The sequence below is a fragment of the Mya arenaria genome, chromosome 2 (assembly GCF_026914265.1).
Source record: "Mya arenaria isolate MELC-2E11 chromosome 2, ASM2691426v1".
Classification (NCBI taxonomy): domain Eukaryota; kingdom Metazoa; phylum Mollusca; class Bivalvia; order Myida; family Myidae; genus Mya; species Mya arenaria.
This window is the reverse complement of record NC_069123.1, coordinates 65,290,369-65,317,137: the sequence shown is the minus strand read 5'-3', so window position 1 is coordinate 65,317,137 and position 26,769 is coordinate 65,290,369. Positions and strand designations below refer to the sequence as shown.

At 34.7% G+C, this 26,769-nt stretch overlaps 2 protein-coding genes across 2 annotated transcripts; one reads left to right on the top strand and one right to left on the bottom strand.

Moving 5' to 3' along the window:
• Window positions 1–1,868: 1,868 nt before the first annotated feature.
• Window positions 1,869–18,299, bottom strand: LOC128209109 (chitobiosyldiphosphodolichol beta-mannosyltransferase-like). Its single transcript, XM_052912983.1, has 13 exons — window positions 17,993–18,299; window positions 17,104–17,184; window positions 14,854–14,957; window positions 11,992–12,140; window positions 10,558–10,647; window positions 8,581–8,691; window positions 7,968–8,092; window positions 7,740–7,778; window positions 5,265–5,330; window positions 4,523–4,633; window positions 4,009–4,123; window positions 3,716–3,791; window positions 1,869–2,800 (listed from the first exon to the last, which is right to left on the bottom strand). The coding sequence occupies exons 1-13, from the start codon at window positions 18,189–18,191 to the stop codon at window positions 2,651–2,653; spliced, it is 1,416 nt and encodes a 471-aa protein (XP_052768943.1). The 5' UTR covers window positions 18,192–18,299; the 3' UTR covers window positions 1,869–2,650.
• Window positions 18,300–18,301: 2 nt separating this feature from the next.
• Window positions 18,302–25,986, top strand: LOC128209118 (ankyrin repeat domain-containing protein 54-like). Its single transcript, XM_052912992.1, has 8 exons — window positions 18,302–18,527; window positions 18,697–18,907; window positions 19,146–19,193; window positions 19,539–19,637; window positions 20,809–20,880; window positions 22,775–22,822; window positions 24,404–24,528; window positions 25,443–25,986. Exons 1-8 carry the CDS (start codon window positions 18,462–18,464, stop codon window positions 25,620–25,622), a joined length of 849 nt encoding a protein of 282 aa, XP_052768952.1. The 5' UTR covers window positions 18,302–18,461; the 3' UTR covers window positions 25,623–25,986.
• The last annotated feature ends 783 nt before the right edge of the window (window positions 25,987–26,769 follow it).

Here is a 26,769-nt window from a genome sequence, read left to right as displayed (position 1 = left end):
ATCATTATTTTGTCAGGCTTATTAGTAACCTTGACCGTAATTTAACCCCCACCCCACCCCCACTTAAAAGCAAACCTAAGCTAGTTCTTCACATAAAATACCTACACACAAACTTCCATTACTATCCATCAATTGGAACTTAAGTTATTCGGTGTAAACAATTTTTTCAAATGTTTTCACCCCTCAAAAAGTTATCCCAAGCTGGCTCTTTACATCGGCTACCTACACACCAACTTTTATCACTGTCCATAAATTCTTACTTAAGTTATTGTGCTGAAACCTTTTTTGTGCTGAAACATTTTTTTCTATTTTCGGTTATGAGAAGGAGTAAGATTAAATTTGAGATTTGTATTAGGGTTTTTTATTGGTCCAAAGTTACAGTAACCTTGACCAACACTCCTCAAAAGCGATCCCAAGCTTGCACTTCACATTAGCTCTTCACATAAGCTACCAAGTCTACAAATAAACTTTCATCACTATCCATCATTTCTTTCTTAAGTTCTTGCGCGGAAACCATTTTTGTATTTTAAGTTACAGTGACCTTGACCTCACCTATCTCAAAAGCAGTCCCAAGCTACATGTAGCCCTTCACATAAGCTACATACACACAAACTTTCATTAATATCCATCAATGCTTGTCATTGGGTGGAAACCATTGTTCGACGCCAGCTTGCGGTCGTATAAGGTATGCAAAACAAAAATAGCATTGTTATCTGCTTTTTTTTTGCTCTCGCAAATTGTGCTCTATATTTTAGCCCACTTTTTACCAAAGTGTATAAATGTATTTCGGAAAATCATAATTTATTTTTATTTTTTGTTCATGAGAGGTCTTTATAGAAAATGGCAAACTTGAAATCAACAAGGAAAAAGCAGATTTTTAGACAGACTTTCGACACTACAAGAATGTTTTTGGCTGACAAGTCACAATTGATCATGGACAGACAATCCAACTCGTGGTGACTGTATGTCCATAACCTTCAACATATTCATTGGCCTATCAATTATCATATTTCTACCTTGTTAAATATTGAATTAGGTAGAACGATTCAAGAAGTGGCAGGCCAATGAATATAACATCATGAAAAGTGACCAAATGTGGGACAACACGATAGCAGAAATTATATAATCAAGTCTCAGCAAACGTGAATTATATCGGTGATATATTGCAGAAACAGCCTTTGTGTTTACCTAGCTTCCGATGAACTTTTCGAATTTTTAGTTTAGCATTGTTTTACAAATATAAATTGATTTTTGTCTGAAAAAAATAAATATGACACAAACTTATAATTTTGAGTAGTATCAATCAATTGAAAATTGTCCATTACAATGAACAAGGCCATCCATTACAATGAACAAGGCCATCCATTACAATGAACAAGGCCATCCATTACAATGAACAAGGCCATCCATTACAATGAACAAGGCCATCCATTACAATGAACAAGGCCATCCATTACAATGAACAAGGCCATCCATTACAATGAACAAGGCCATCCATTACAATGAACAAGGCCATCCATTACAATGAACAAGGCCATCCATTACAATGAACAAGGCCATCACATTGAAATGTTTCATTTGCAACATACACTGATCGTTTTTAAAAAAGCACTGCAAACAATCATAACTTATTCATAAGTTTATACTCTCTTTACTCCCAAATATAGAAGTGTGTACTCAATACATATCGACTTAACCTAAAATATCTGCAAAAGTAAGACCACATTTTCAGAGGAGGAGAAAGTGTTGACTAGGTAAACCATTCATATGATATGCCTTCCATTATTACAAGTACCTAAATCTCAATAAATTAGAAAATATTCTTGATCAACTGAAATAAACTATAGGTGTTCCACAAAAGATATAAGTCTTAGTCATAATGTCATTTATTCAGAAATCACTGTAAAAATTTCAACAAAAGCATAATGTAAACATTAAAAAAAAACTACTAGTATTCCAGTATATTTGTCAGAACCGGTAAGCATTAAAACAAATGACATGCCAATGAATCGACTAAAATTGCACAGTCATATAAAAAACTGAGTATAGCATATGCCAAGTGTATTCTTATCTTATTGTAGCCAGTCCACAATTATATTGAACTATTAAATAATATTTATTAAAATATATAAACAAAAAATGTATTTTGTCCTGTCTTCTTAACTAAAATAAATTTATTTAGGTCACAAAAATGTAATAAATACATCCTTTTCAGCTTTAGAAAGAATGGCATAGCTCTTTGTCATACATTATTGTAAATGAATGTTGAATATCACATTATATCTACCACAAATATCACATCATATATTTGTGTTATTCCAAGGTTAAATCCTAAATGCATAGACTTGTGTTGATGTGAGCGATATATCAGATCATGGCAGGCTCTCTTGTGTGATATGGTATCATCAAACAATGTTGTCTCTATTGTGTGTGACGGTATTACAATGTCAGTCGCTCCTGTGTGTGATGGTATTACAATGTCAGTCGCTCTTGTGTGTGATGGTATTACAATGTCAGTCGCTCTTGTGTGTGATGGTATTACAATGTCAGTCGCTCTTGTGTGTGATGGTATTACAATGTCAGTCTCTCTTGTGTGTGATGGTATTACAATGTCAGTCGCTCCTGTGTGTGACGGTATTGTCAAACAAAGTCAGTCCCTCTTGTGTGTGACGGTATCATCAAACAATGGCAGGACCGTCCGTGACCAGTTCTCATGCCAGCGTGAGGATTTGAAGGTGGCGAGATTCTCACGAAACTTGTCCAGCTGTTTGCAATGGTTGGGAAAACCGTGCAATAAATCCTGGAAAAGATGGCTGAACTAAATGGCCAAACAAACCTTTTAATACCAGCAATTAAGCATGATGTGAAGACTTATGTTTTCTTCATAAAGACAAACTGCATGTTTTACAATTATGTTTGATTGTCCTCATGGATAAGCTGCATTTTTCCATTCACTGACATTCACATTTGTGGCCCTATGATTTGTCTTATCCAGAATTATTCTAATTGCCAATGGATAAATGCAATTAATACTTTGTTGTTGAAATGAGTTTACCATGTATCAAAAAATACTTTTATTGGGGCCTTAAAATACGTAGAAATTATGATCATGAAACTTGTGCATCTAAGAATGAATACTATTGTTTAACAAACAGTGCCGCTAATATCACCATGTAAATCATTTACATGTACAGATCATTTTGTGCAGAAGTTGTAGCAAATCAGATGAAAATATAACAAGTCTTTTTTGAGATAATATGGTTTAGAACTGAAGTCATCCAATATATTTGTACAAAATGTTTCAAAATTTGAGTGCAATAACACATTGAAAATGCTTTAAGCAGGAAAAGTTAACCTGCAGTATAATGTATAAAACCTTGTCCACAGGTTACCTTTAGGCTAGCTTGCATTTTTAAATTATTTGATTGGGAGATAGTTATCATTGGATAAGTTTTGACCAATTATTAAACATTTCAGCTTCCTTTGAACAAACCAAAGAGCTATCCATCTGTATACAATTGTTTGCTAATGAAGATTTTGGTTTGGTTTAAGTAAGCCAAATGTTTATTGATTGGTCAGTATTAATCCGATACTAACATTTGACCAATCATATTATGTTAACTGCAAACTAGCCAAAAGCTAACATTTGGTTAAATTATCCAATTGTATACTATAAACTGAAGATGTTTAGTTTTGAATTCTTACACATCCTTACCTTGAAACATTTTGAGAGATCTGAGCTGTCCTTGAAAACCAAGCCATTTTCATTGTGTTGGACTAGTTCATTTAAACTGAAATAAATAAAAACACAATTAGAAATCTTTGAAATAAAGTGAAAATGACACAACATCTAAAAATTATATGCATCACTCTTTGTCAACATATATAAAAAGAAAATCATTCATTTAGGATGAATTGTGGGTAGTACCAAACATTAATACCAATAAATATCAACTAATATTATTTACTACAATGTTATTTGATATGAATAAATGGATGTATGTGTACCAGTTGAAATGTATAGCACACACAGGCAGGCCACAACCAAACATGTCGACGACCTTCATGGGAAGGTCAAGGCCACTGGAAGACTTGTGCAGACAGATGCCCAGGTCTGCCGACCCTGAAATATAACCTTTAACTTTTAAAGCTGAACATGTGCTTTACTTTAACTGGTTTAATCCTTCTATAATCACCTCAGTTATTAAGGCACAAAAACACTTTAATTTGGAGAAAATGTGGTTTTCATTGTTTTGTTTTATTTTGTAGTTCAATCTCAATATTATCCATTTAGTTATTAATGGATTTGATCATGTGGGTTAGTCAAAGGCTTAGTTGTTCAAATTTACCCATCACAAAGTGAGTATTTATTTGACATTTTCTTTTACTAAAGAATTAGTCAGCATCAAGTCTTCCCCCATCTACTGTATACTGACTCAATAACTTTTAGGTTGGCACTTATCAACACAGTTACTAACTTATGCATAAAAGTAAAACACTAACTACACAGATTTTGACTTACCCAATAGTAGAGGATAGTCTTCAGGCGTCAACCAAGGGAGACAAAAAGCGATGTGTTTCCAGCTCCGAGATTCGATTGCCTCCCTGTAGAACTCTTTCAATGGTCCTTTGCCTGTAATGTGAAAACCACACATAATCTACTTACTAATTAAGGGTAAATGACTTCACTCATCCTATTAATGCCAGTGAACCACAATTCAGCATGTTTCATAAAAGGTTGGCTCTCAATGGAGGCCCCTTATTGTGGTTCTATAACTTGAGATGTCATTCATCAAATTACACAACCTCTATTTTGAGTCCTAAATGATTTTTCTCTTCAGTTTTACACCAATTACATTAATCAAGGAAAATTCCCTAATTCTTATTTAGAAGTCTAAACGCAGCCAATCAATAGACTTCTAATACCACCATCAACACCACAATTCATTTGAAAGGCAACACATTACTCACTGACTTCTATATACAGCATTACCGGATTGCTTTGTAAATTGCATGCATTTTGTGATTTAATGAGATTTTAAAAGTCAAACGAAACAGCACAAATACATCAATAAATGCTTTAAACAGTGAACAAGTAGCTTTATGATTGTTTAAACAGAACAACCTTATGTTGGTGCTAACCAAGTCAGAACAGTTATTCCTAACCTCTACGGTTAAATCACTTAACATACCTGTAATAACACACACAAGTTTTGGTAGGTCATACCTGTAATATTACACACACAAGTTTTGGTAGGTCATACCTGTAATAACACACACAAGTTTTGGTAGGTCAGGTGATTGGCCATCAGATAAAGTTGCTTCATAATCTGTAAGTAAATTGTGAAAAATTATTTAGGAGTAGATGTAACAGATATAAATCAGTTTTAGAAAATTTTACCTCAGCAAATAAAAGGTTGAAGTTTCATTTATAATTAACTACTGAAAATTTGTTTGAAAAACAACCCAGTCAGATCATGGGTGTTGTGTGAAACAGGCAATCTAACACCCTTGACAAATTCATATATTAACTGTTGCCCCATGTCAATCCTTTGTGTGGCAACTGTTTTAAAGTCATCCTGACAGCTAGGGACTAGTGCTGGTCTGATCCTTTGATATTGCCTGACAAATGTCTGGTACAAAAACTATTTCATATAGAAATATTAGTTTTAAATATTTTTAAAAAAATGAATCATTCATTCAAGTGATCTTTTTAAATTATTGTATTGATATTACACACAATAAACTGGAAAACCTTCATGTGCTATTTTTAAAACTCCACCGAGACAGCTACCATATATTTTAATCATGTATTATCGACCTACCGTTAGTTTGTATTGAAAATACTAGGCTTGTTTTGAGACGATACATTATTTGCCGATTTTCCAATCATCTAGTATCTAGTACTTTTAAGTTAATATCAATCTTACTTTATTTTAAAACGGAACATCCAGTTATTGAAAATTGTATGTGTTAATGTTACTCTTTTTAAAAGCGCACTCTCTCATAGAACATGTTGATTGAAATCTTTGGTCAAGATTCCAAAGAGAAAGAGCTGTCACAGAGACAGCGCGCTCGACTATTCCGCCGCTTTTCAGTGTAAGGATTGAAAAGTTTTGGCGAAACATGCATGGATCACTGTTAGATTAGATTTCAATGCAATATACTGTTGTATAAAGTCTCAATGCAATACATCAAGTAGTTGCTGAGATATTATCCTATGTGTGCTAACATGCAAGACCTTAACCAGAATTTTTAAGTCGCATAATAAAGGGACAAAAATTATATAATATGAAAGATAGAGTTATCTTACTTGATTAAACAAAAAGGTTAAATGGTTGGTAGCCTGTGTGTAAAGTTTCAATGCAATACATGATGTATTTGCTGAAGCATTGACTTAACAGTGGTTACATGCAAATACTTAACCAGAATTTCTATGTTGAATAAAAAAGGGGCCATTTTTTTAATTTAATGCAAACTAGAGTTATCTTACTTGGTTATTTAAGTAGATTGGATGGTTGAGTACCATTTTATAAAGTCTCAATGCAATTCATCTAGTAGTTGCTGAGGTATTAACCTATGTGTGCTTACATGCAAAACCTTAAACAGAATTTCTGAGTTGAATAATAAAGGGCAATTATTTGAATTAAATTCAAACTAGAGTTATCTAACTTGGTAAGTTAAGTAGGTTGGATGGTTGAGTACCATTGTATCAAGTCTCAATGCAATACCTCCAGCAGTTGCTGAGATATTAACCTAACCTATGTGTTCTTGCACGCAAAACCTTAACCAGAATTTCTAAGTCAAATAATAAAGGCCTATTATTTGCATTAAATGCACACTAGAGTTATCTTACTTGGTTCATTAAGTAGGTTGGATGGTTGAGTACCATTGTATCAAGTCTCAATGCAATACCTCAAGTAGTTGCTGAGATATTAACCTATGTGTGCTTGCACGCAAAACCTTAACCAGAATTTCTAAGTCAAATAATAAAGGCCTATTATTTGCATTAAATGCAAACTAGAGTTATCTAACTTGGTTAATTGAGTAGGTTGGATGGTTGAGTACCATTGTATCAAGTCTCAATGCAATACCTCAAGTAGTTGCTGAGATATTAACCTAATATTTAATGTGTGCTTGCACGCAAAACCTTAACCAAGGGGTGACACCGACGCCGACCCTTGGGTGAGTAGTATAGCTCTCCTTATTCTTCGAATAGTCGAACCAAAAAATGATTTTAACAACAAATGCACTTTAAAAAGAGCCAAAAGCACATTGTGATATTATGTGGTCAAATGAGTTGAGATTGAGATTTGGTTGGGTATTGTTGTGATATTTGGGGGTGAAAATAGTGTGTAGGCCTAGTTTTAGAAGGGGATGACTGCATGTCCTTGATGAGTTTGGGCGTATATTTCGTATTGTTCTATATTAAACTAAGACATCAATATCCTTACATTCTTTCAATTTAAATTTCTTTTACGAACAAATAGTTATCACTCATTTTGGCACCTTTCTGCTGAAAAAAGTTGTGACCTGCACATGCTTTAGGAAGCTATGACCTGTTGCAAATAGTCTTTTTTTTGTTTATGTTTACTATATGACGTTATATGATTGTTATGAGATCAATTTATTGCAACATAATACAAATGTAATAGTAAAATAATTTTTGGAATGAGAACTGCAATGATTGTAATAAGTGTATGGATATTTCAAAAAACACATGACACTGCAACATTTACCTTCTAAGGCCGATAGCAGAACACCGAAGTCTTCATCCTCTGAAAATATATATCATCATTGTATGTCCTTACTGACAGCCGTAATAGTCATAATCTGTGAATTAGAATTAGGGAAGGAGAGACCCACTATCCTTGATGGTCCCCCCCCCTTGCACTTGCCGGCGTTTGACTAACTGACCCCAGAAGTAATTCAGTTACTATGTTAGAAATATATGTATGTAACCTTACCTGTCCAGCTTGTGCTACTGACGAGAAGTGCTGGCCGTGTCTGAATATAATATGAGTCTGAACCACTGTCTCCGTTACCATTAGCAACAGTAAAGGCTGTTTCATCATTGCTTATCTCCCCTGACCTGTAAAGATGAAAACAATTTAAAATAAGATCATGAACAATTGATCTCAATTTTTATCTGAATGTTTATAAAGATTGTCAAAGCAGTATAGCTGAAAATATTGTCACCTTTGATCATTTGTATAACATAACACTGGCTAATTCTTAGATCAACGTTGGCCAAAATGTTTATTTATTGGACAATACAATATCCACTAATTGCTACTAACCAATCAAATCATTCAAATGTGCAAACAAGCCAAAATATTACATGTGGACATCTGATCAAGGTTTTATACACTTGGCTGCAGGTGTTGTATGTATAAGATGTCTTAATGTATTCTAAAATACAATAAAAAAACAAATAAACAGTTCAGTATAGCATTAAATGATTGTGAGGTTTTTATACTATTCAGAAAAGCAAGAAACAACAACAAATGATGTGCATAAACACTCAATGATGTACGTTATGTAAGAAAATAAATTATCACTAATAACATATAATATTACAAGGGTCTGAATGCCGGATACTGTTGAGATAGACAAACAAAAAGTTGATGTCTGTCATTGAGAGGCGTGGTGTGAAACATCTCGGGAGGTCTATCATACATCACACTAGATCTGAAACAGGAATAAAACCTTGCCATATTCATGTCTCTAACACACACGTATATCAACGGAAAAACTGATAGTAATATGAGATTTCCCCAGCTTCAGAGAAATAATTTCAACACTTAGCAAAACAAAATATATTGTTAATATCAATACAAAGGCTAGAAGACTATCCAATTCTAAACATAACAGAATATCAGATGTAAATAGCACCTCAGCCCTATTTCAGCAGTTAAGTGCCAGTTTTCTCAAGTAAATCATGTACAAGTAATATTCTGTTGAATAACAGGTATCAGAGAGATCATGATTATTTTCAACATTTATTAGGTAGATATTATAGGCTTTAAAAGCTTAAATTATTTGTACATTCATAAATGGACACAATGTTACAAGAGCATAAACAAGAGCTGTCTTATGACAGCAAGCGCAAGTATAGGCCACCATGTCTTAGAAATGAATGCATTAATGATGTAATATGTGGTTGTTGAAAACAAAAAATAAAAATAACAAGAGCTGTCACATGGACAGTGCAGCCTGCTCGACTAAAACGCTGCTTTTAAGTTTAGGGATTGCAAAGATTGGTGAACCATGCATGGATCACTGTAAAATAAGATAACATGCTAAACCTTCACAAAAAAATTGACGTCAAATAATGAAGGGCCATAATTGGCATTATATGCAAAATAGAGTTATCTAACTAGAGTTATTTGAGTAGGTTGGATGTTTGAGTACCACTGTGTAAAGACTTTACACGTCTCAAAGCAATACATCAGGTAGTTACTGAGATATTAACCTTTGTGTGCTTAAGTGCAAAACCTTAACATAATTTCTATGATGAATAATAAAGGCCCATAATTGGCATTACCCGGTATATTTAAAATATTGTCATCTATATTCAAGAATTTTTGGGTTGTATAGTTGGGACAACATATCTGAAGATTTAATGCAATACATGATGTATCTGCTGATTTAATGACTTTAAGCTGCTTACTTGAAAACCTTAACCAAGGTGTGATGTGGACACAAATGCTAGGGTAGTATAGCAAGATGCAGGATACTAGAATCTTGATTTAAAGACGGGTATATGATAACAAGAAACATTAGCTCAATGACCTATTATCCGACATGGATATCAAACACACATAACATAACAGTGACCTGGAAATAAAAAAAATATTTCTGTTATATTAAATATTGACTTATGTAAACTAATTGTGTGATGGCCTTGAAAAACTGTGTGAATTATGACATCCTTTGAATGAAAGGTAATGGAGATCTGAGTTAAAGCCCAAAGTTGCACATTAACTTTCACCAAACTGTGTAACTTGATCAAGGGCCATCATTTGCATTCAAGGGCCATAATTGTATTTCTGTTAATAAAATATTGACTTATGTAAACTAATTGTGTGATGGCCTTGAAAAACAGTGTGAATTATGACATCCTGACCTTTGAATGAAAGGTAATGGAGATCTGAGTTAATGCCCAAAGTTGCACTTTAACTTTCACCAAACTGTGTAACTTGATCAAGGGCCATCATTTGTATTTTGGATAACATGGAGGTATGTAATCTAATTGTTTGATGGCTGTCGGATTGTCAGGTGAAGTCAATTGAATGAAGGGCATAGAAGTTATAAGTGAAAAACTTGCCCTTAAAATTTTACCAGACAGAATGGGTCCTAAAACTTTGACCTATGTTCCTAAGTCAAACAGGGGCTATAATTTGTATTAAGGATGAAATGGAGTTATGGAACCTGATAGTGTGATGGTCCTGATCATTGATTTGCGTAACAAAGTGTAAATACCATGCTATTTCAAAGTAATTTCTTTTTTTCACATTCACTATATTATATATATGTTAAAAAGATTTTGGTCACCTGATGCCCCAGTTGGTTTGCAAGTCTTCCTGCATTGCCCGGGTTACACAGATGTTTTCCGAAGAAAAACGACCAAATAGCCTCTCATACCTGTAACATTTCAATCATTGTTCAAACTTTCAAGAGCAGAATAGTCAACTGTTTAAGTTTCCTGTTAACAGGGATTGATTGAGGGTATTTCATGATGCACATACATGTAGGTATTCTTAGTTGGAAAGCGCATAACATGTTAAATATCGGGAATTGGAAGTATTTCATTTAAAAAGACGAGGGAGTTTCAAACATAATAAATTCCAGATGATAAAAAAGCTTCTCTGATCACCCATTATTGTAGCTAGGTTTGAATGAATAACTAGCATTGCTTGAATTGAATATGTTGCCTGTTGGAATCGACCATCATTGTTGTAGCAAAATTAGAAGTAATAATTTGAATACCATAGCCAATGCAGATATAATAATAATAATAATATATTTTTTGAAGAACAATATCTTTTTATCAGACAGAGTAAAGATTGTAAGATATCATTACAAATCAATGCCTGTATCTTTTCCTCGCATTTTTTGAGAAAAGAATAGAAGACTGAAAAAGTAAAACATGAAATATTGTTTTTATGCCTTGATCATATGTGCAAACCAAGCATTGCTTGGTCAATGGATGTAATCAAATCATGGTTCTGATTGCATTGTGTTGCCTACTGAAATTAATAATGAGATATTATCCCCATAATCATGGTCAATCCACTTGATAAGAAGGATTAGATAAGAAAGGCTTGGGTAATAGGAAAGTCAAAATGAATATTTTCAAATTTGGAAAATTGAAGGGCCATAACTGTAGAGGCAATATTGTGAACTTAGTGTTGATTTGTCACTGTACTAAAAGCTGGGTAACAAATGCTCAAATAGAAAATCACTCAAAGTGAATTTGGTCAAATTTGGGCAATTGAAGGACCACACCTCAAGAGGTAATATTTTATTGTGACTGTTTTTTGATTACCATCGAGATGTATTGATCATAAACATTGTAACCAAGTTTGGTGAAGATTGGAACAGAAATATTCAAGTAAAAGGGCAGACAAACTTATTTGGTCAAATTTTGAAGATTAAATGACCATAACACTTGAGTTGTGACATTGTGACCAAGTTTGGTAAAGTTTGGATACCAAATACAAAAGTCAAATAACAGAAATGAAAGTGACTGTGCAGATGTGAACAACAATGCCGGATGACAAAGTGAACCCCATATGTCTGCCATTTACATGATACGATCTAATTGACATAAATTTGATATTTTCAGCAGACTCTGAACCTTTTAATAATGATATAAAGTTGTGAAACTGCAATTCTTAATGATAATTGATGTGTTGCTTATTCAAGACTAATTGGTGATTTCATTCATGATTGGCTGGAAATGGAAATCATTGATAGCTAACCCACCACTTTGCAAGTCTAACTATTGGTTGTGTGTAACCAAGACTAAGCCCCATAATGGTGTATCCATAATTGTGCCAGTCAATCACCAACCGTGCCCCTCGCAGCCAGCATGTAACTACAGCAACCAGAAATGTTGGGATACAGGGAGGATTCTGAAAATCACAACATTAGTATTATACATTAGGCCAAACTATTTCATTTTTATGTTTATCTTCCTTATCTAAGCACCTCGGATTTAAGGTGTTTGCAAGGAAAACTTAAGCCTATATTCCCATGTTTTACGTGATGTTTGACCTAGGGCATTGGAAGCCAGTTCCAGCAGCAAAATATGTATAAAGGTTAAAATCTACAGGGTTTTTTATGTTTTACTTTTTAAAATGAATTTATTTTTATTTTTCAAAAGAAGAATTCATCTTTTTAACATCCTTCTTTGGTTATTTTTATATTCCCTTAAATCATAAATGTTTTTCTATCGTTTGTTCATATTGTTTGTAGCTATGTTTCAAAATGTTAAGTTGAAAATAAACATTAAATTAACACACTCACTCACTGAGCTGCCTTCTTAGAAGACAATACCTATTTCCAGTCTTATGATGACGAACAACATGACAGTTTTGAACTATAAATGATACTATATATAATCGTAATGAAGCAAAAGGCATCAAAATCTTGAAAAAGAAAATTAATGAACAAAACCTGATATTTTATCAGCGGTATCAGATATTCCAATTACGTTCTTATACAATTCATTAACCTTTTATGACTGTTTCTTTGTCACGATCACAACATATTTCTTCCTTGAAAAACATTTTATATAGAATAACAAGCATTATGATTTATTTAAACAAAGTCAGAAATGTTCTTTGCCTTAGACAACCAAAGGGCCACTGTGAGACAACTTTTACAAGTCACCAATACAATCAGCAGCTTACATGAACAGTCCGAAAGAAGAACACTTAATGACCCTAAATGGTTCAACAACACTAGCTGTGCCAGTGACCTCAATCCCATGACCTTCGGTGACCTTTGTGAACCTAATTCCCTCCATCCTTTCACCTCTGCTTCAACTCTTCATACTGTACTGCTAATATTTGTACAGTACTGCTGACATTCGGCCTGACATTCACTACAGGGGTTATACTCTTGTTGACCTGGTGTTTGGGTAATGACCTTTTTGGTTGTAGAGTCCATTATTGTCATTAACAGAAAAAAAATGAACTCAACCAGTGCCCTTACATAGAGGTCAACAAAAGGTTAGTATTTGGTCCTCTCCTGGACAACAAACTTACGGTCACAAATTTAGATAGATGTAAAGAGCTTATTTTTTCTCTGGAGTAAATAACATGTCTTTATATCAAAGAATGAAAAACATCATAATGAATTTAATTAGAGAAATAACTAGAAAATTATCCTGAAGTCAATCATTTTTTTTATAATCAAATAATATTCTTGAATGAAAACATTTGGTGTATTCTGTGTATATAAATGAGTATCTTATTGTGGGTCTGATGTCTGTATGGCCTATATACATCTGTCTTCTTTCAAAATGTAAATATTTAATTAACAACTTTCCAGGTGATTTCAGGGCGCAAATTATGGCCCCATCCTATACAATAAATATTTCCCTTAGTTTTGTGCCTATGTTCACCTTCAATTTGTTTGGCTTTATGGAAACTTTTGTGTGCCAACATCAGCATAAAAGCAGCAAAGATTAAGATCATGTTTTTTTCTTATGGAATATGCTATCAGTAGAAATAAGAATCAAGTTATAATGAGTGTGGCTGTGTGATTCCCAATTAAAAATATAACCTTCACATTATTTAAGAATGAGTAATATTTATTCAAAACTAAATTTCTTTTTATTGGCAAAACACTTTTGAAGGGCCATAGTGATTCCTACATATGCAAGAGATAGCCTAGTACCACACAATCACACGGTGAAATCTACTGAAATGGTACCCTTTTTGCACATGCACCGGTCATTCTCTGCTGGAAAAAAATCGGCAATGGACAACAATCCAGTTAATGTTCATTCTACTGATGAAAGGAGGTATGTCATGTGCAAAAGAAGTAAACCACGGAACACTAGAATGTTATAGCTATGTCTTTTTTTGTAATGTGCCCATTTTTCAATTATTGCAACTCCACACTAAGCTACACAATATCAATATGTCTTCACTCGCCCACTGCCTCTTCATATTCTGCGGGCTTAAATGAATCACTGGTTTGATTATGTATACACCATACATATTACATGTATTTATTTATATATCATATTCATACAAATTGCATATAATTTGTCAAAAACATATGTAAAATTCAATAAAACACCCTACTTTCAGTTTCACAGGGGCACGGGTAACCTCTTTGCTATTGATTTTTTACATCACAGGTAACCTCTCTCTCAATTTTTTTAAGCAAAAGTAAGAATGATATGTTGTTTAGCGGAAACTTGTTTACGGCTATCAGTCAAAGAAACTGACAAAACTCCACATGTTTACCGGCTTGTTCTAAGTTTGTTAGAATTGCTGGAAGTAATTCAGTCATTTCCTTGCAAAGCGACTCTACTATGAAAAAAATTGAGGGAGAGGTTACCTGTGATATAAAAAATCATAGATAGATAGAGAGCAGACAGTGGAGCTGTAAGATTCAATACTTATTTTAGAAAATAAGAGTCCTATTATTGAATTTGGGATGAGGCCTTGCCGCTTAGTCCCATCCTTTTGAATACTCATTTTTAATGATTTCGTAAATGGAGTAAGCTTACATGTTGGCAGAGTGACCGCAGAATGACTAACAACCAAAATGCGCATTATAAACACCAAAATTGAACACCAGATATGAAGTGGGATTATGCCGTGATACCTGTACGAGAATGTGTCCACACTTGGGCATGAGGAGTAGAGCTGCTGCCATGGTGACACACTGCCACACCACCTTCACCATGTAACTGACCAGCCGTGGACAGCCTGCCAAACACAACACACAGAAAATACCATTGAAATACTATTGTAAATTATCATTTGACATCAAAATTCTGTGACCTTAAAAGTATATATTGGGCCAACTGTTCAGAATTTTGTTAACTTTAAATATGGAAATAATTTATAATGTGCTTATAAAATATGTTTAAATAAAACAATTACAGGCTTACAGCTGAAACAGTTACCGGTTAGCTGAAAGATTATTAGAATACCGTGGAAAACAAATGTGTTCCAAACTTGACAGCTAACAATGATGACATTAATGTTTTATTGCTAGAGCTGTTGTAAGACAGCGCGCTCGACAACGTCGCTTTGACTTAGAAGTGAATACAATAACAATGTATTATGTGCCTGTCAAAAGCAATAAAACAATCAAATTAAAAAGTGAACAAGAATCGCAATGTGACAAAACCAGGTTTTTAATGATTGGCAAAAGAGATTCAGTTTCAACTGTTTCTTTTATTTTTTGTAATAGTGACCTTGATCCTAAGGGCCCAAAACACAATCCCATGAGGAACCTCCATAAACTCTTCCTACATATCAAGTTTGGTCACAGTATGTCAACCATAACTGAAACAGTAATCTATTTTTATAAAGGCAATCCATGAAAGCTCTACATAAACTTGTCCTATATAGCAAGTTTGGTCACACTATGTCAACCCTTACTTGAGCTATTCAGTACTAACCATATTTCTGTTTTGACATTAACCTAGACCATAACTCTTGTGGCCAAAAACACAATCTCAGGAAAGGTATCTATAAACTCTTCCTATATACTCTTCCTATATACCAAATTTGGTACCAATATGAAGACCCTTACTTAAGTTATTCAATACCAACCCTTTTTCTATTAATAGTAACCTTGACCTTGATCCTCAAACGCATCCTCATAAAAGGTCTACATAAACTCTTCGTATATACCAAGTTTGGTCTCTTTATGTCAAACCTAGTTAAAATTATTCAATACATAAGGCGACTTTGACGCTGCCCTTACACCAGCCCGCCCGAAAAATGACACAAGTCATTCAAATAACTTGTTTTCCCTTTATGAAAATGTGGGTAGGAATATAAAAATGTGCCTTTCAGAAAATTAAAAGAAAAGTAATAAAGAAAAAACAAACATTCAAGGGCAATAATTTGTATTTAGGGCTAAAATGGAGTTATGTTCCTTGTTGTAAGATGGTCGTCAGTAATTCTGCGAAGTATTAAGTGCATGAAGGGTATAGCATTTTTTTTATTAAAATCCCAACTTGCTCTAAAACTTTAACCTAAGTCAATCAGGGGCCATAACTTGTATTAAGAATAATATGGAGTTATGTAACCTCATTATGTGATGGTCCTGAACAACCGTGTGAAGAATTAAGTCAATTGTATGAATGGTATTGGAGTTTTAAGTGAAAATCCCAACTTGCCCTAAAACTTTAACCTGCCCTAAAACTTTAACCTAAGTCAATCAGGGGCCATAACTTGTATTAAGGATAATATGGAGTTATGTAACCTCATTGTGTGATGGTCCTGAACAACTGTGTGAAGTATAAAGTCAATTGAACAAAGGGTATAGAAGTTATTAATCAATAACCCAACCTGCCCTAAAACTTTAACCTAAGTTCCATAGTCAATCAGGGGCCATAATCTGTGTAAAGAATAATATGGAGTTATCTAACCTCAGCATGTGATGGCCCTGAACATCTGTGTGAAGTATTAAGTCAATTGAATGAAGGGTATTGGACTCATAAGTGAAAATCCCAACTTGCCCTAAAACTTTAACCGGACGCCGACGCCGGGGCGAGTAGTATAGCCTATTCTTTGAATAGTCAAGCTAAAAATGAACTAAGTTTATAATGCACCAACTTGGCTTGAGGAAATTTGATAGAGTTTCACTTATTAAGGAACTTTTCTGTGGAATTTTATTGGAATCAGACCAGGAATTTCTGAGAAAATATTTTTTTCAAACCAATGATCATTCCTGTAAAGTTTGATTGAAATTAGCCCCAAGTGGCTTAAAAGGAGATATTGTTTAAAGGAAAATGTCCATAACTGACAACAGACAGTGAACCAACACAGTTACTGTAGCTTACTCTTGAAAACTACCTGCTCAGCTGACTTTATAATTGACTTTTTTAAAACTCACCTTTCAAACAAGAGGGAAGCTCTTTCATATAGTGGAGAGTCATATTATCATTATTCTTCAGTTCAGCTTGGACTTCCGACCCTGAAATGTTAATCTAAAATGTTGATAATACATAATTGACTTGCTCTCCTGGTGCATAAAATATATGGTTCAACTTGGGAGTACGCTTTACTGTTGAAAATCTCAAGCAACAGTCTCCAAATGGGTGCAATAATACACTATATAGGCATGTTAAAAAGCCACAAAGTCCTGTGAATAAGGATAAACCATTTAAAAATACTACTATCAAATACTACTACCTACTAATACATTACTTACACGTAGGTCTTTTAGGGCTGAAGAGGGACCACACCAGAACAACCAGTGTGATAGCTCTTTTGTAATGGAAAATACTAAGTGCTACTGCCCTCCCCCCCCCCTCCCCCACCCCCACCAAGTCTGGGGAATAGCGGGAACTTTGACTTTTGGCAGTGCCAAGCCCAGGTAATATTCCCGCCCTGCAGAGAAGAACTGATGGTTTAATCGCTACCAAATGCCCCCGCATCCCAGGGACCCTAGGTAAGGCCCATTCCCCGCTATATTTGGGGGGAAGACAAAACCACCGCATTCACCCGGCACTGCAGGGCCACCTGGAAGGTAAAAACACAGCCCATTTCCCGTTTATCCACAGTATACCCTTGGACCATGGGGGCCGTGGTTACATTTCACTGGTGCATAGATAACTGGGTTCCAGGTCCCCACCCCCTCGATCTGCTAGTGATTTGTTTTATCATCTAAAATGATAAGTTTTAATATCTGTTATAAGCAATTCCAAAATATGCATAAGATACTTTGCACTTTTTGACTGCATCCTGAGGAAAATACATTGATGTATTTTACTTAAACATACCAGAGTAGCCCACCATATCCACAGTGAAGCCTGACTTGAGGAAAGATATAGCGTGGTACTGCATCCTTGGGCTTCGTCCTATGTCTCCCAAAACAACAATGCAAACACTCCTTCTGCCCGCCACATAGTAGTTAAAACACACGTACAGCAGAAAAACAACTGGCGGTAGTGCCATAAATATTGTGCCAACTATCAACATATTAAGTATTAGTTGTGTTCCAGTCTCTACAAATAAAACATACTGAAGTAAACAACTATATCTAAACTGAAAGTACAACTGACAAGTGTCAACGAATCACTTCCGCTTTCCCACAATTGCGCTTGATTATTAGACGCTCATTAAAATGTCTTCTGTAATTTAAAGAGCGTCTGAAAACACATGATGATTTGTTGTTTTTTTCCGCAAGAATATAATTATCAGTCTCCGCATTAAGTATCTATATTTTTCCCTTCTGCTTTTAAAACAGACATGGAAACCGATAGTTCCGAATCTGATTCAGACGATGTAAGCGATCAGGCACAGTTGCACTCTCAGGTAAAAGTATGGTTTCAGTTTCTTGACTGTTGAATGGTTCCACTTTGTCATATCCATTGAATTGTTTTTGATACTTCAGTGATTGGAATAATTGAAACATTTCAAGATTCAAATCATGATAAGGAGAATAGTGTAAAAAGGGTCATGTAGCAGTTTGTTGTGATTTCAGGCCTCAGGGTTTCAAGTTCCTCAGTTTGAGATATCAGGATGGAACCCACGGGCCAATGTTGGTATCCATCTTCTGTCCCTTGTGCCCATGGGAAACTTTCCGGCTGGGGGTACAGAAAGCCTTGTAGGCAAGTCAAGTCGTTCCCGTACCAAACGAAAACAGAGGATGAAAGCTTACAAGACTGGACGGACATCCTGCAGGAATGTTGTTGGTAATTGAATTGAACCAATCAGCCAATTACATATAAGTTACAGTTATAATTGCTGGGTGTGAGATTCAGGGTCTAAATTTCCTAACTGTGATTTAGTTGTGAAATTAAACAAAATTTATGTAGATTTTTCCTTTCAAATCTGTTATAATATTAGTTTGAATTGTAATGTAAGCTCAGCTTAATAAAATCTTTTTACTAGAAGTTGAGACTTTATGTAAATTGGTTTATTTCTTTTCAGATGAAAGAAGATTGAGACTTGCCTGCTCAAATAATGATTGTATTGCAGGTAACTTATGTTTGAACAATAAAGGAATGGCAAATTCCACAATTAAGTACACATGTATGGCATGTAAAACATCAACCAACATCGAATTTAAAAGTCACATGTTTTGAAAAATCCCATTGGTTTGAAAAATGGGTTCAATGATTATATGAATATATTTAGCAGAACTGATTGAAAATACAAAGTATTTGAAATTTACTGGATATTAAGTTGAAAGTCATGCCTGTAGTATTATTGTATCAGAAGTAAGTAAAAACTTTTGATCTTTTGTAGAAGAGAAAGCATTAAATGTGAATTTTATGATTTGGTCTTTTAAAATAATTTGGTACATTTGTTTCTTTCTATGAGTTGTGGAACTGCTCGAGGGTGGTGCAGATCCATCCTGTGCTGATGAGAAGAATCGAACCCCGCTACACCTGTCTGCCTCACAGGGGTATGAGACCATAGGTAGGAGACCTTTACCTACTCGATTTTACTCTTATAGACTGTTTTGCACCCTGTTTGACCTGTCTACATCTCAGGGGTATGAGGCAATAAGTAGGAGACCTTTTCCTATGGTACTTGATTTTACTCTTATACACCGTTTCAATCCCTGCTATACCTGTAAGCCTCACAGGAGCATTATGGCCATAGGTAGGAGACCCTTATGTACTTGTTTACTCATAAACAAGTTGTATTGAACCCGGCTTGGCCTGTCCACCTCACAAGTATGAGGTCATTGGTAGGAATCATTACCTGCAGGTTAGGTCTTATACACTGATTGTACCCCATTTAGCATTACTGGGGCCATTAACTTTGTTTTTAAATATTTTATAAACACAAACACCATGCCATCCATTCATTATTCCATGGCTTTCTGTGTTTTTTTTTTAAATTCTGTATGTGTGATTTATGTTCCTGTGGTTAGAGAGGGAGGATATAACTGACTTCAGGTGCACGTTCACTTATCATTGAACCTGGAACACGATTTATAAATTTAGCAATATCGTGGCTATAAATGAGTATATTGCTGCCTTTTCGATCATAATCTATATAAAAAGACTACTGTAAGAATTACAAGAGTTAAAAACTTTTAAAACTAACAAATTTAACAGTACTCTTTTTGCTGCATCTTTGATAGAAATAAGACCATTATAATTATTTTTACATATTAATTTATTTATTGAGATAATATAAGATAATTTTCTTATTTAACAGTTTACATAAAACAATGTTCCAAAATAATGAAGATTGCATGTTGGAAATCACCACAAATCCTGTTAAGATCTAGGAAAAATACTCCTGTGTATAGAAATTGAAAACATTCAGTCATGACTTGTGAAATTATAACTGCACTTGAGAAATATGAGATATTATGATCAATATTTTTTTAGGTATGCATTAAGAAACCACAGACAAATGTATTTAGAAGTATTGTTAAGTGTAGTGTGGTATGTGTCCTACTAGTATTCCATGTTTAACTTTTGACATTTAATTAGTCATGAATGTTTTTTTCTTGATTGATAGAGGTGACAACAACGGCGATGGAAATTCCAGATTTTTAGTTCAATCTAACATTTTATGATATGAAACGATATCTACAAATGTCATTGTCTGATGAGATTACACATATTTTCAGTGAAACTTTTGCTGGACAAGGGAGCTGACCCAAACAGAAAGGACTTCATCGGCAACACCCCGCTTCACCTTGGTACAATTATGTTACTTAGTGATTGACTTAGGTTAAAGTTTTAGGGCAAGTTGGGATTTTAATAAAAAACTTCTATACCCTTCATTCAATGCACTTAATACTTCGCAGAATTATTGACGTCCATCTTACAACAAGGAACATAACTCCATTTTAGCTCTAAATACAAATTATTGCCCTTGAATGTTTTTTTTCTTTATTACTTTTCTTTTAATTTCTTTTGAAAGGCACATTTTTATACTCCTAACCACATTTTCATAAAGGGAAAACAAGTTATTTGAATGACTTGAGTCATTGTTCGGGCGGGCTGGTGTAAGGGCAGCGTCAAAGTCGCCTTATGTATTGAGTAATTTTAGCTAGGTTTGACATAAAGAGACCAAACTTGGTATATACAAAGAGTTTATGTAGACCTTTTATGGGGATGCATTTGAGGCCCCTAGGATCAAGGTCAAGGTTACTATTAATAGAAAAAGGGTTGGTATTGAATAACTTAAGTAAGGGTCTTCATATTGGTACCAAATTTGGTATATAGGAAGAGTTTTTAGATACCGCACCTTTCCTGAGATTGTGTTTTTGGCCCCGAGAGTTATGGTCTAGGTTAAGGTCAAAACAGAAATATGGTTAGTACTGAATAGCTCAAGTAAGGGTTGACATAGTGTGACCAAACTTGGTATATAGGACAAGTTTATGCAGAGCTTTCATGGATTGCCTTTTGGCCCCCTAGGGTCAAGGTCACTTTTACTAAAAATAGATTACTGTTTCAGTTATGGTTGACATACTGTGACCAAAATTGATATGTAGGAAGAGTTTATGGAGGTCTTCCATGGGATTGTGTTTTGGGCCCTTAGAATCAAGGTCACTATTACAAAAAATAGAAGAAACAGTTGAAACTGAATCTCTTTTGCCAATCATTAAAAACCTGGTTTTGTCCCATTGCGTTTCTTGTTCACTTTTCAATTTGATTGTTTTATTGCTTTTGTTTTATTGCTTTTGACAGGCACATATTACATCGTTATTGTATTCACTTTTAAGTCAAATCGGTGTAGTCGAGCGCGCTGTCTTACGACAGCTGTAGCAATAAAACATTTATGTCATCATTGTTAGCTGTCAAGTTTGGAACACATTTGTTATCCGCGGTATTCTAATAATCTTTCAGCTACGGTAACAAAACTATTTAGGGTCAAAGCTAGACTAGAGGTGATTGATACATCATCATTATGCTCCCCAGTCACTGTTTATATGTAAAAAAATGCATAAGAGTATTTTGGGGTATTCTTAGGAATAAAACTCCTTTGTGGGTCTATGCTCGTGCCTGTTGGATGTATGTGATCATCTCAGTCTGAGTCCCAACCTCTTTGCTGTACATGCTAATCTCAGTCAATAGTCCCAGTCACATGGTTGTTTATTATTATCTTAGTCAATAGGTCAGTCTCTTGGTTGTACATGATTATCTCAGTCTGAGTCCCAGTCTCTTGGTTGTACATGATTATCTCAGTCTGAGTCCCGGCCTCTTGGTTGTACATGATTATCTCAGTCTGAGTCCCAGTCTTTTGGTTGTACATGATTATCTCAGTCTGAGTCCCAGCCTCTTGGTTGTACATGATTATCTCACTCTGAGTCCCGGCCTCTTGGTTGTACATGATTATCTCAGTCTGAGTCCCAGCCTCTTGGTTGTACATGATTATCTCAGTCTGAGTCCCGGCCTCTTGGTTGTACATGAATATCTCAGTCTGAGTCCCAGCCTCTTGGTTGTACATGATTATCTCAGTCTGAGTCCCAGTCTCTTGGTTGTACATGATTATCTCAGTCTGAGTCCCAGCCTCTTGGTTGTACATGATTATCTCAGTTGGTCTATTAATGTGTTTATGTCTTTATTATATCTATGTTTTCTTTTCAGCTGCATGCACATGTCAAGTTCCCATAGTAACATTGCTCCTGAAGGCAGGTAAGCTGATATTTTCAAAATTGTATTTTCAGATTATAGCATCTTTATACCTCAGTAACCATTCCTATATATGGCAAGTATTCTCATAGAGATTTAAGATTTAAGTTATGTGACTCTTGATTGAGTTGATTAAAAATAATTGTTATGTCTAGTTTGTTTCGGAGAGGGAAAAATATTATGTTATTGTGATAGACTTGGTTTTGTTGGCATCTTTGTTCCAAACTTTTTACCTTGGGCATAAATAAAAGAATGTTTCATGATTCTCACATGAAACTTGGAACACGATTTGTCGCAAATTCCGAACTCTTGTCTTAAATGATTGTCCTGACCATTTTTGACTGACAGTAATAAGAACAGACTGGCGTTGGCATCTGCGAGGGGTGCATGTCTTATTGACTTACGGAACATTGAACAAGTTTTGTAGTCATGTATCTCGGAATCTGCTCATGGATATCATCGATGTTCTTGTGAGACGCCGATGATACTGGTATATCACTTGATGCCAACTTTGGGAAATGGTTTACTTTTGAAACTCTGATCGCATTTTACCACTGTGACAACTGAAAAGTACATTATTTACATTTCACACAAATCAAAATGTTCAGTGTCTCACTCCACAATAGTCTCTTTGATAAATTCAGCTCTATACTTGCTTCAAAGACCTAAATGCACATGGAAGGATACACATTCAACAAGTCCAATTGTAGTGTGAAAAGAAACTTACCGTATTGCAAATGAGCACTTACAAAAGAATCAAATAATCATGACAAAAAATAAGTACTTGTATAGGTTATATGCCTTATTGCCCTTGCCCTTGAATTCAGTTGTAAGTGGTAACTAACCTGATATTTCATCATACTGGGTGTTTGCTATAATAACACACCCTTGTCACATATGAATATCACTTAATAGGAAGGTGTCACTGTAAATCATATATCCTAACAGCTTTGTGTTAAGATGATATCCATTTAATGCCTGGGTGAAATTTCTGGAATATTGACTTAGTTATTGACAAGTGACAAAGAATTAATATACCTAGTCAGATTTTGCACATTGCTGGTGGACTGAAATGACACCTAGCCAATTTGAAAGTGTTTTTTTATCAAAACCGAAGGAAATATATGGTCTAGCTTACTAAATAAGATGAATAGTGAGAATTGGACCACGATAGTAAAACATTTATCTTTCAGACAGATGTGAGTTATTTCATGGTTTATATGAATGTAATACAATTTATATCATGAAATGAAGAACACATTTGTTTTCAAATTCCTTAATTTAATTTTGAGGGGGCTTTTGTTCATATTAATTAACTCTTTGGAAATGTAAAGCAGAAAGATTTAACAAAAGCTCAAGAAGATATTTACGACTAAGCAATCTAAATGATATCTGCAATATTTAAGGCTGTGACATACTTATTAGTTCTAACCTAGTGATAAATCACCTCAGTCACTCAAATTACTACAATGCTTTGCTCGTTTTACATTTATATTTGTATTATAATTGGTTCCGTTCGGCTCTCCAGACAGGCAGCATATCCAGTTCTGCTGAATTCTAGTTTCCATGAGCTTTTTTTTCCAGGGACAAATCTCAGCTCTGTTGACCAGTATGGGCGAACGCCACTTACCCTTGCAAAGTCACGGCTAAGCTTCCTTGCTGAAAATAAAAGTTTCACTAATGACAAGATGAAAACAGAAGTTGTACAGGTATTGGTTGTTTACTTGAATAATTGATAATTTTGACAATTTACCTCATGTGTCTAATTATCTGAGAACATATTCCACATGCTTTTAATTTAATCATGATGATTCAGAAGGATCAAAATATAGGGATGAATATTTACAGGGAGTGTTCTTGGGTCTTCAGAATAACTCTGGCTTTGAAAATTGTCAAGTTGTGGACTTTGATAGTTTGAAAAAGTAGTGCAAAAATTAAACTTTGCTATTAATTAAAAACTGTGAGATATTTACATAAACTATTGTATACACATGCTACTAATGACAGTATGCATATGCATAGCAAGGCCACTAACTCTGACTGTATTAATTTTCAAGTTGTGCCCATTGATAGTTTGGGGATAAAGTGCAAGAAATCAACTTGCCAATAAAATATTCACAAAATACTTTGATCGCATGTAACCACATGTGATGACACTATAAACATTGTAGTAAGCCCATACCACTGGTTTTAATAATTTTCAATCTATTTCCCTTGATAGTTGGAAGTAGTCATGCAAATAACTTTTATTTGACTTGGACATAATTTGAACCATGGAAAACAAATACACGTACCTTTGCATACATAATACTACTGACAATTTGAACATATATAACAAAATAAAGGCCTATAGCAATACCTTTAATAATTATGCCCCTTATTTGACTGAAAAGAAGAACAGATGGATATTGGCATTTCCTCTATTTTACATATACTTGTCCCAAAATGATAGTAATGATAAATAATAATAAAATAAATAGATATTCTTCTTCTAAAAAATCTTTTGGAAAATCATAAATTCATGTTGTGAAGGTGCTCTTGAAAGTTCAGGTTGAAAACAGATGCAACAAGCACAATTCATTTACTGTACAATAAACCACTTGACTCTGGTTTCCTACTGCAGATCTCAGACATGATGGGTACATATCTGCGGTTGACTGGAAGTGAGGCTGAGGCAGACCAGCTGGAAGAGTTGTGTACAAGACTTTCCAGCACTTCAACCCGGGAACAAGTTGATGAAGTTGGCTCACTTCTTGCAGAATTCACCTGCATGAGCATCGAGAAAAAAAATCCAAACAGCTGATGAGTGGGGTTGGGAAATGGAATGATACAATCATGTGTGCTGGTGCTTGCGCTGGTGAAATATGGGAGCAAAAAGTGACATCTGTGGCATATGACGCAGCCTTATCTGCTCATTTAAACTAATGACACCCAGGGCTGTGATATGGAAGGGATGGGTCTGCACGATATGAAGTCATTGACTCATTTCCATGGCTAATTGTAGCTGATATTGGCTACAAATTATTAACTGACACTAATATGGCCAACTAGTAATGAACAGTAAGTCATAAACAGCTCTGATCATTCTTTGTTTCCGTATTATCAAATAATTATGTTTTTCCACATGCACGATTTTTTCAAAGCAAATAAAATGAGGTGAATCATCATGGCCATAGAATTTTTGTTGTCCTCTATCTTTGTTAGATGGCAAAAAAAAAAAAAATTCATTATAGATATTAAAACAGGTTTTCTTTGACAATATGAACATATTTATACACATCTGGTTTTAAAAATATTCATAGCTGAATGAAATAAAACACAAATCTATATTAATCGAGTCATATATTACTTAGAGTCTTTAAAGGTTTAGAAATATCACTAAAGATATACATCTACATGTATAAGATGTACAGCTTTGATCAACTGTAATATAGGCTTAACCACACGAATCATCTGATGATACCAAGTCCAAAGTTATAAATTCTGTGTTGAAAGGTTCCCTCCCTGATGATATAAACTTTGATGATGTTTTAACTTTTGCCAAACGTTTTGGAATATATTCACAGGACTCCCCTAGAATGATTCTTGTAAAGTTTAAAAATCATAATAACAAATTTGAACTGTTTAAGTCTAGAGATAAATTAAGGCTGCAGGGTGTCAGAATAGCCAACGATCTTACAAGCTTTGAAAAGTTACAATTAGATGATCTTAAAAGGTCTGGTAAAAGGGTTACTTTAAGAATGGTACTTTAGTTGTGCTTGACAATAACGTTCAACCCCGAGTATTCAGGCGAGCAACCACGCGTCAAGATCAGCAGGTACAGCCACCTCAGCAGGATGACATGGAGATCCAGACAGACGCAGGAACAGCTAATGTTATAGACTAGGGGAGTGGTCAACGCTCATTTGTTCGGAAACTAAACGTGGAAGTTTTGTCTTGGAATATTTGTG

Bases quoted from the DNA above. Each gene is read 5' to 3' on its own strand.
- LOC128209118 (XM_052912992.1), top strand. From the start codon at position 18,462: ATGGAAACCGATAGTTCCGAATCTGATTCAGACGATGTAAGCGATCAG. The intron at 19,194-19,538 runs GTAACTTATGTT...TCTTTCTATGAG, and splicing joins AAATAATGATTGTATTGCAG to TTGTGGAACTGCTCGAGGGT. The intron at 19,638-20,808 runs GTAGGAGACCTT...ACATATTTTCAG, and splicing joins ACAGGGGTATGAGACCATAG to TGAAACTTTTGCTGGACAAG.
- LOC128209109 (XM_052912983.1), bottom strand. From the start codon at position 18,191: ATGTTGATAGTTGGCACAATATTTATGGCACTACCGCCAGTTGTTTTT. The intron at 17,185-17,992 runs GTATGTTTAAGT...TTAACATTTCAG, and splicing joins GGATATGGTGGGCTACTCTG to GGTCGGAAGTCCAAGCTGAA. The intron at 8,093-8,580 runs GTAATATTATAT...TCATCTTTACAG, and splicing joins TATCCGGCATTCAGACCCTT to GTCAGGGGAGATAAGCAATG.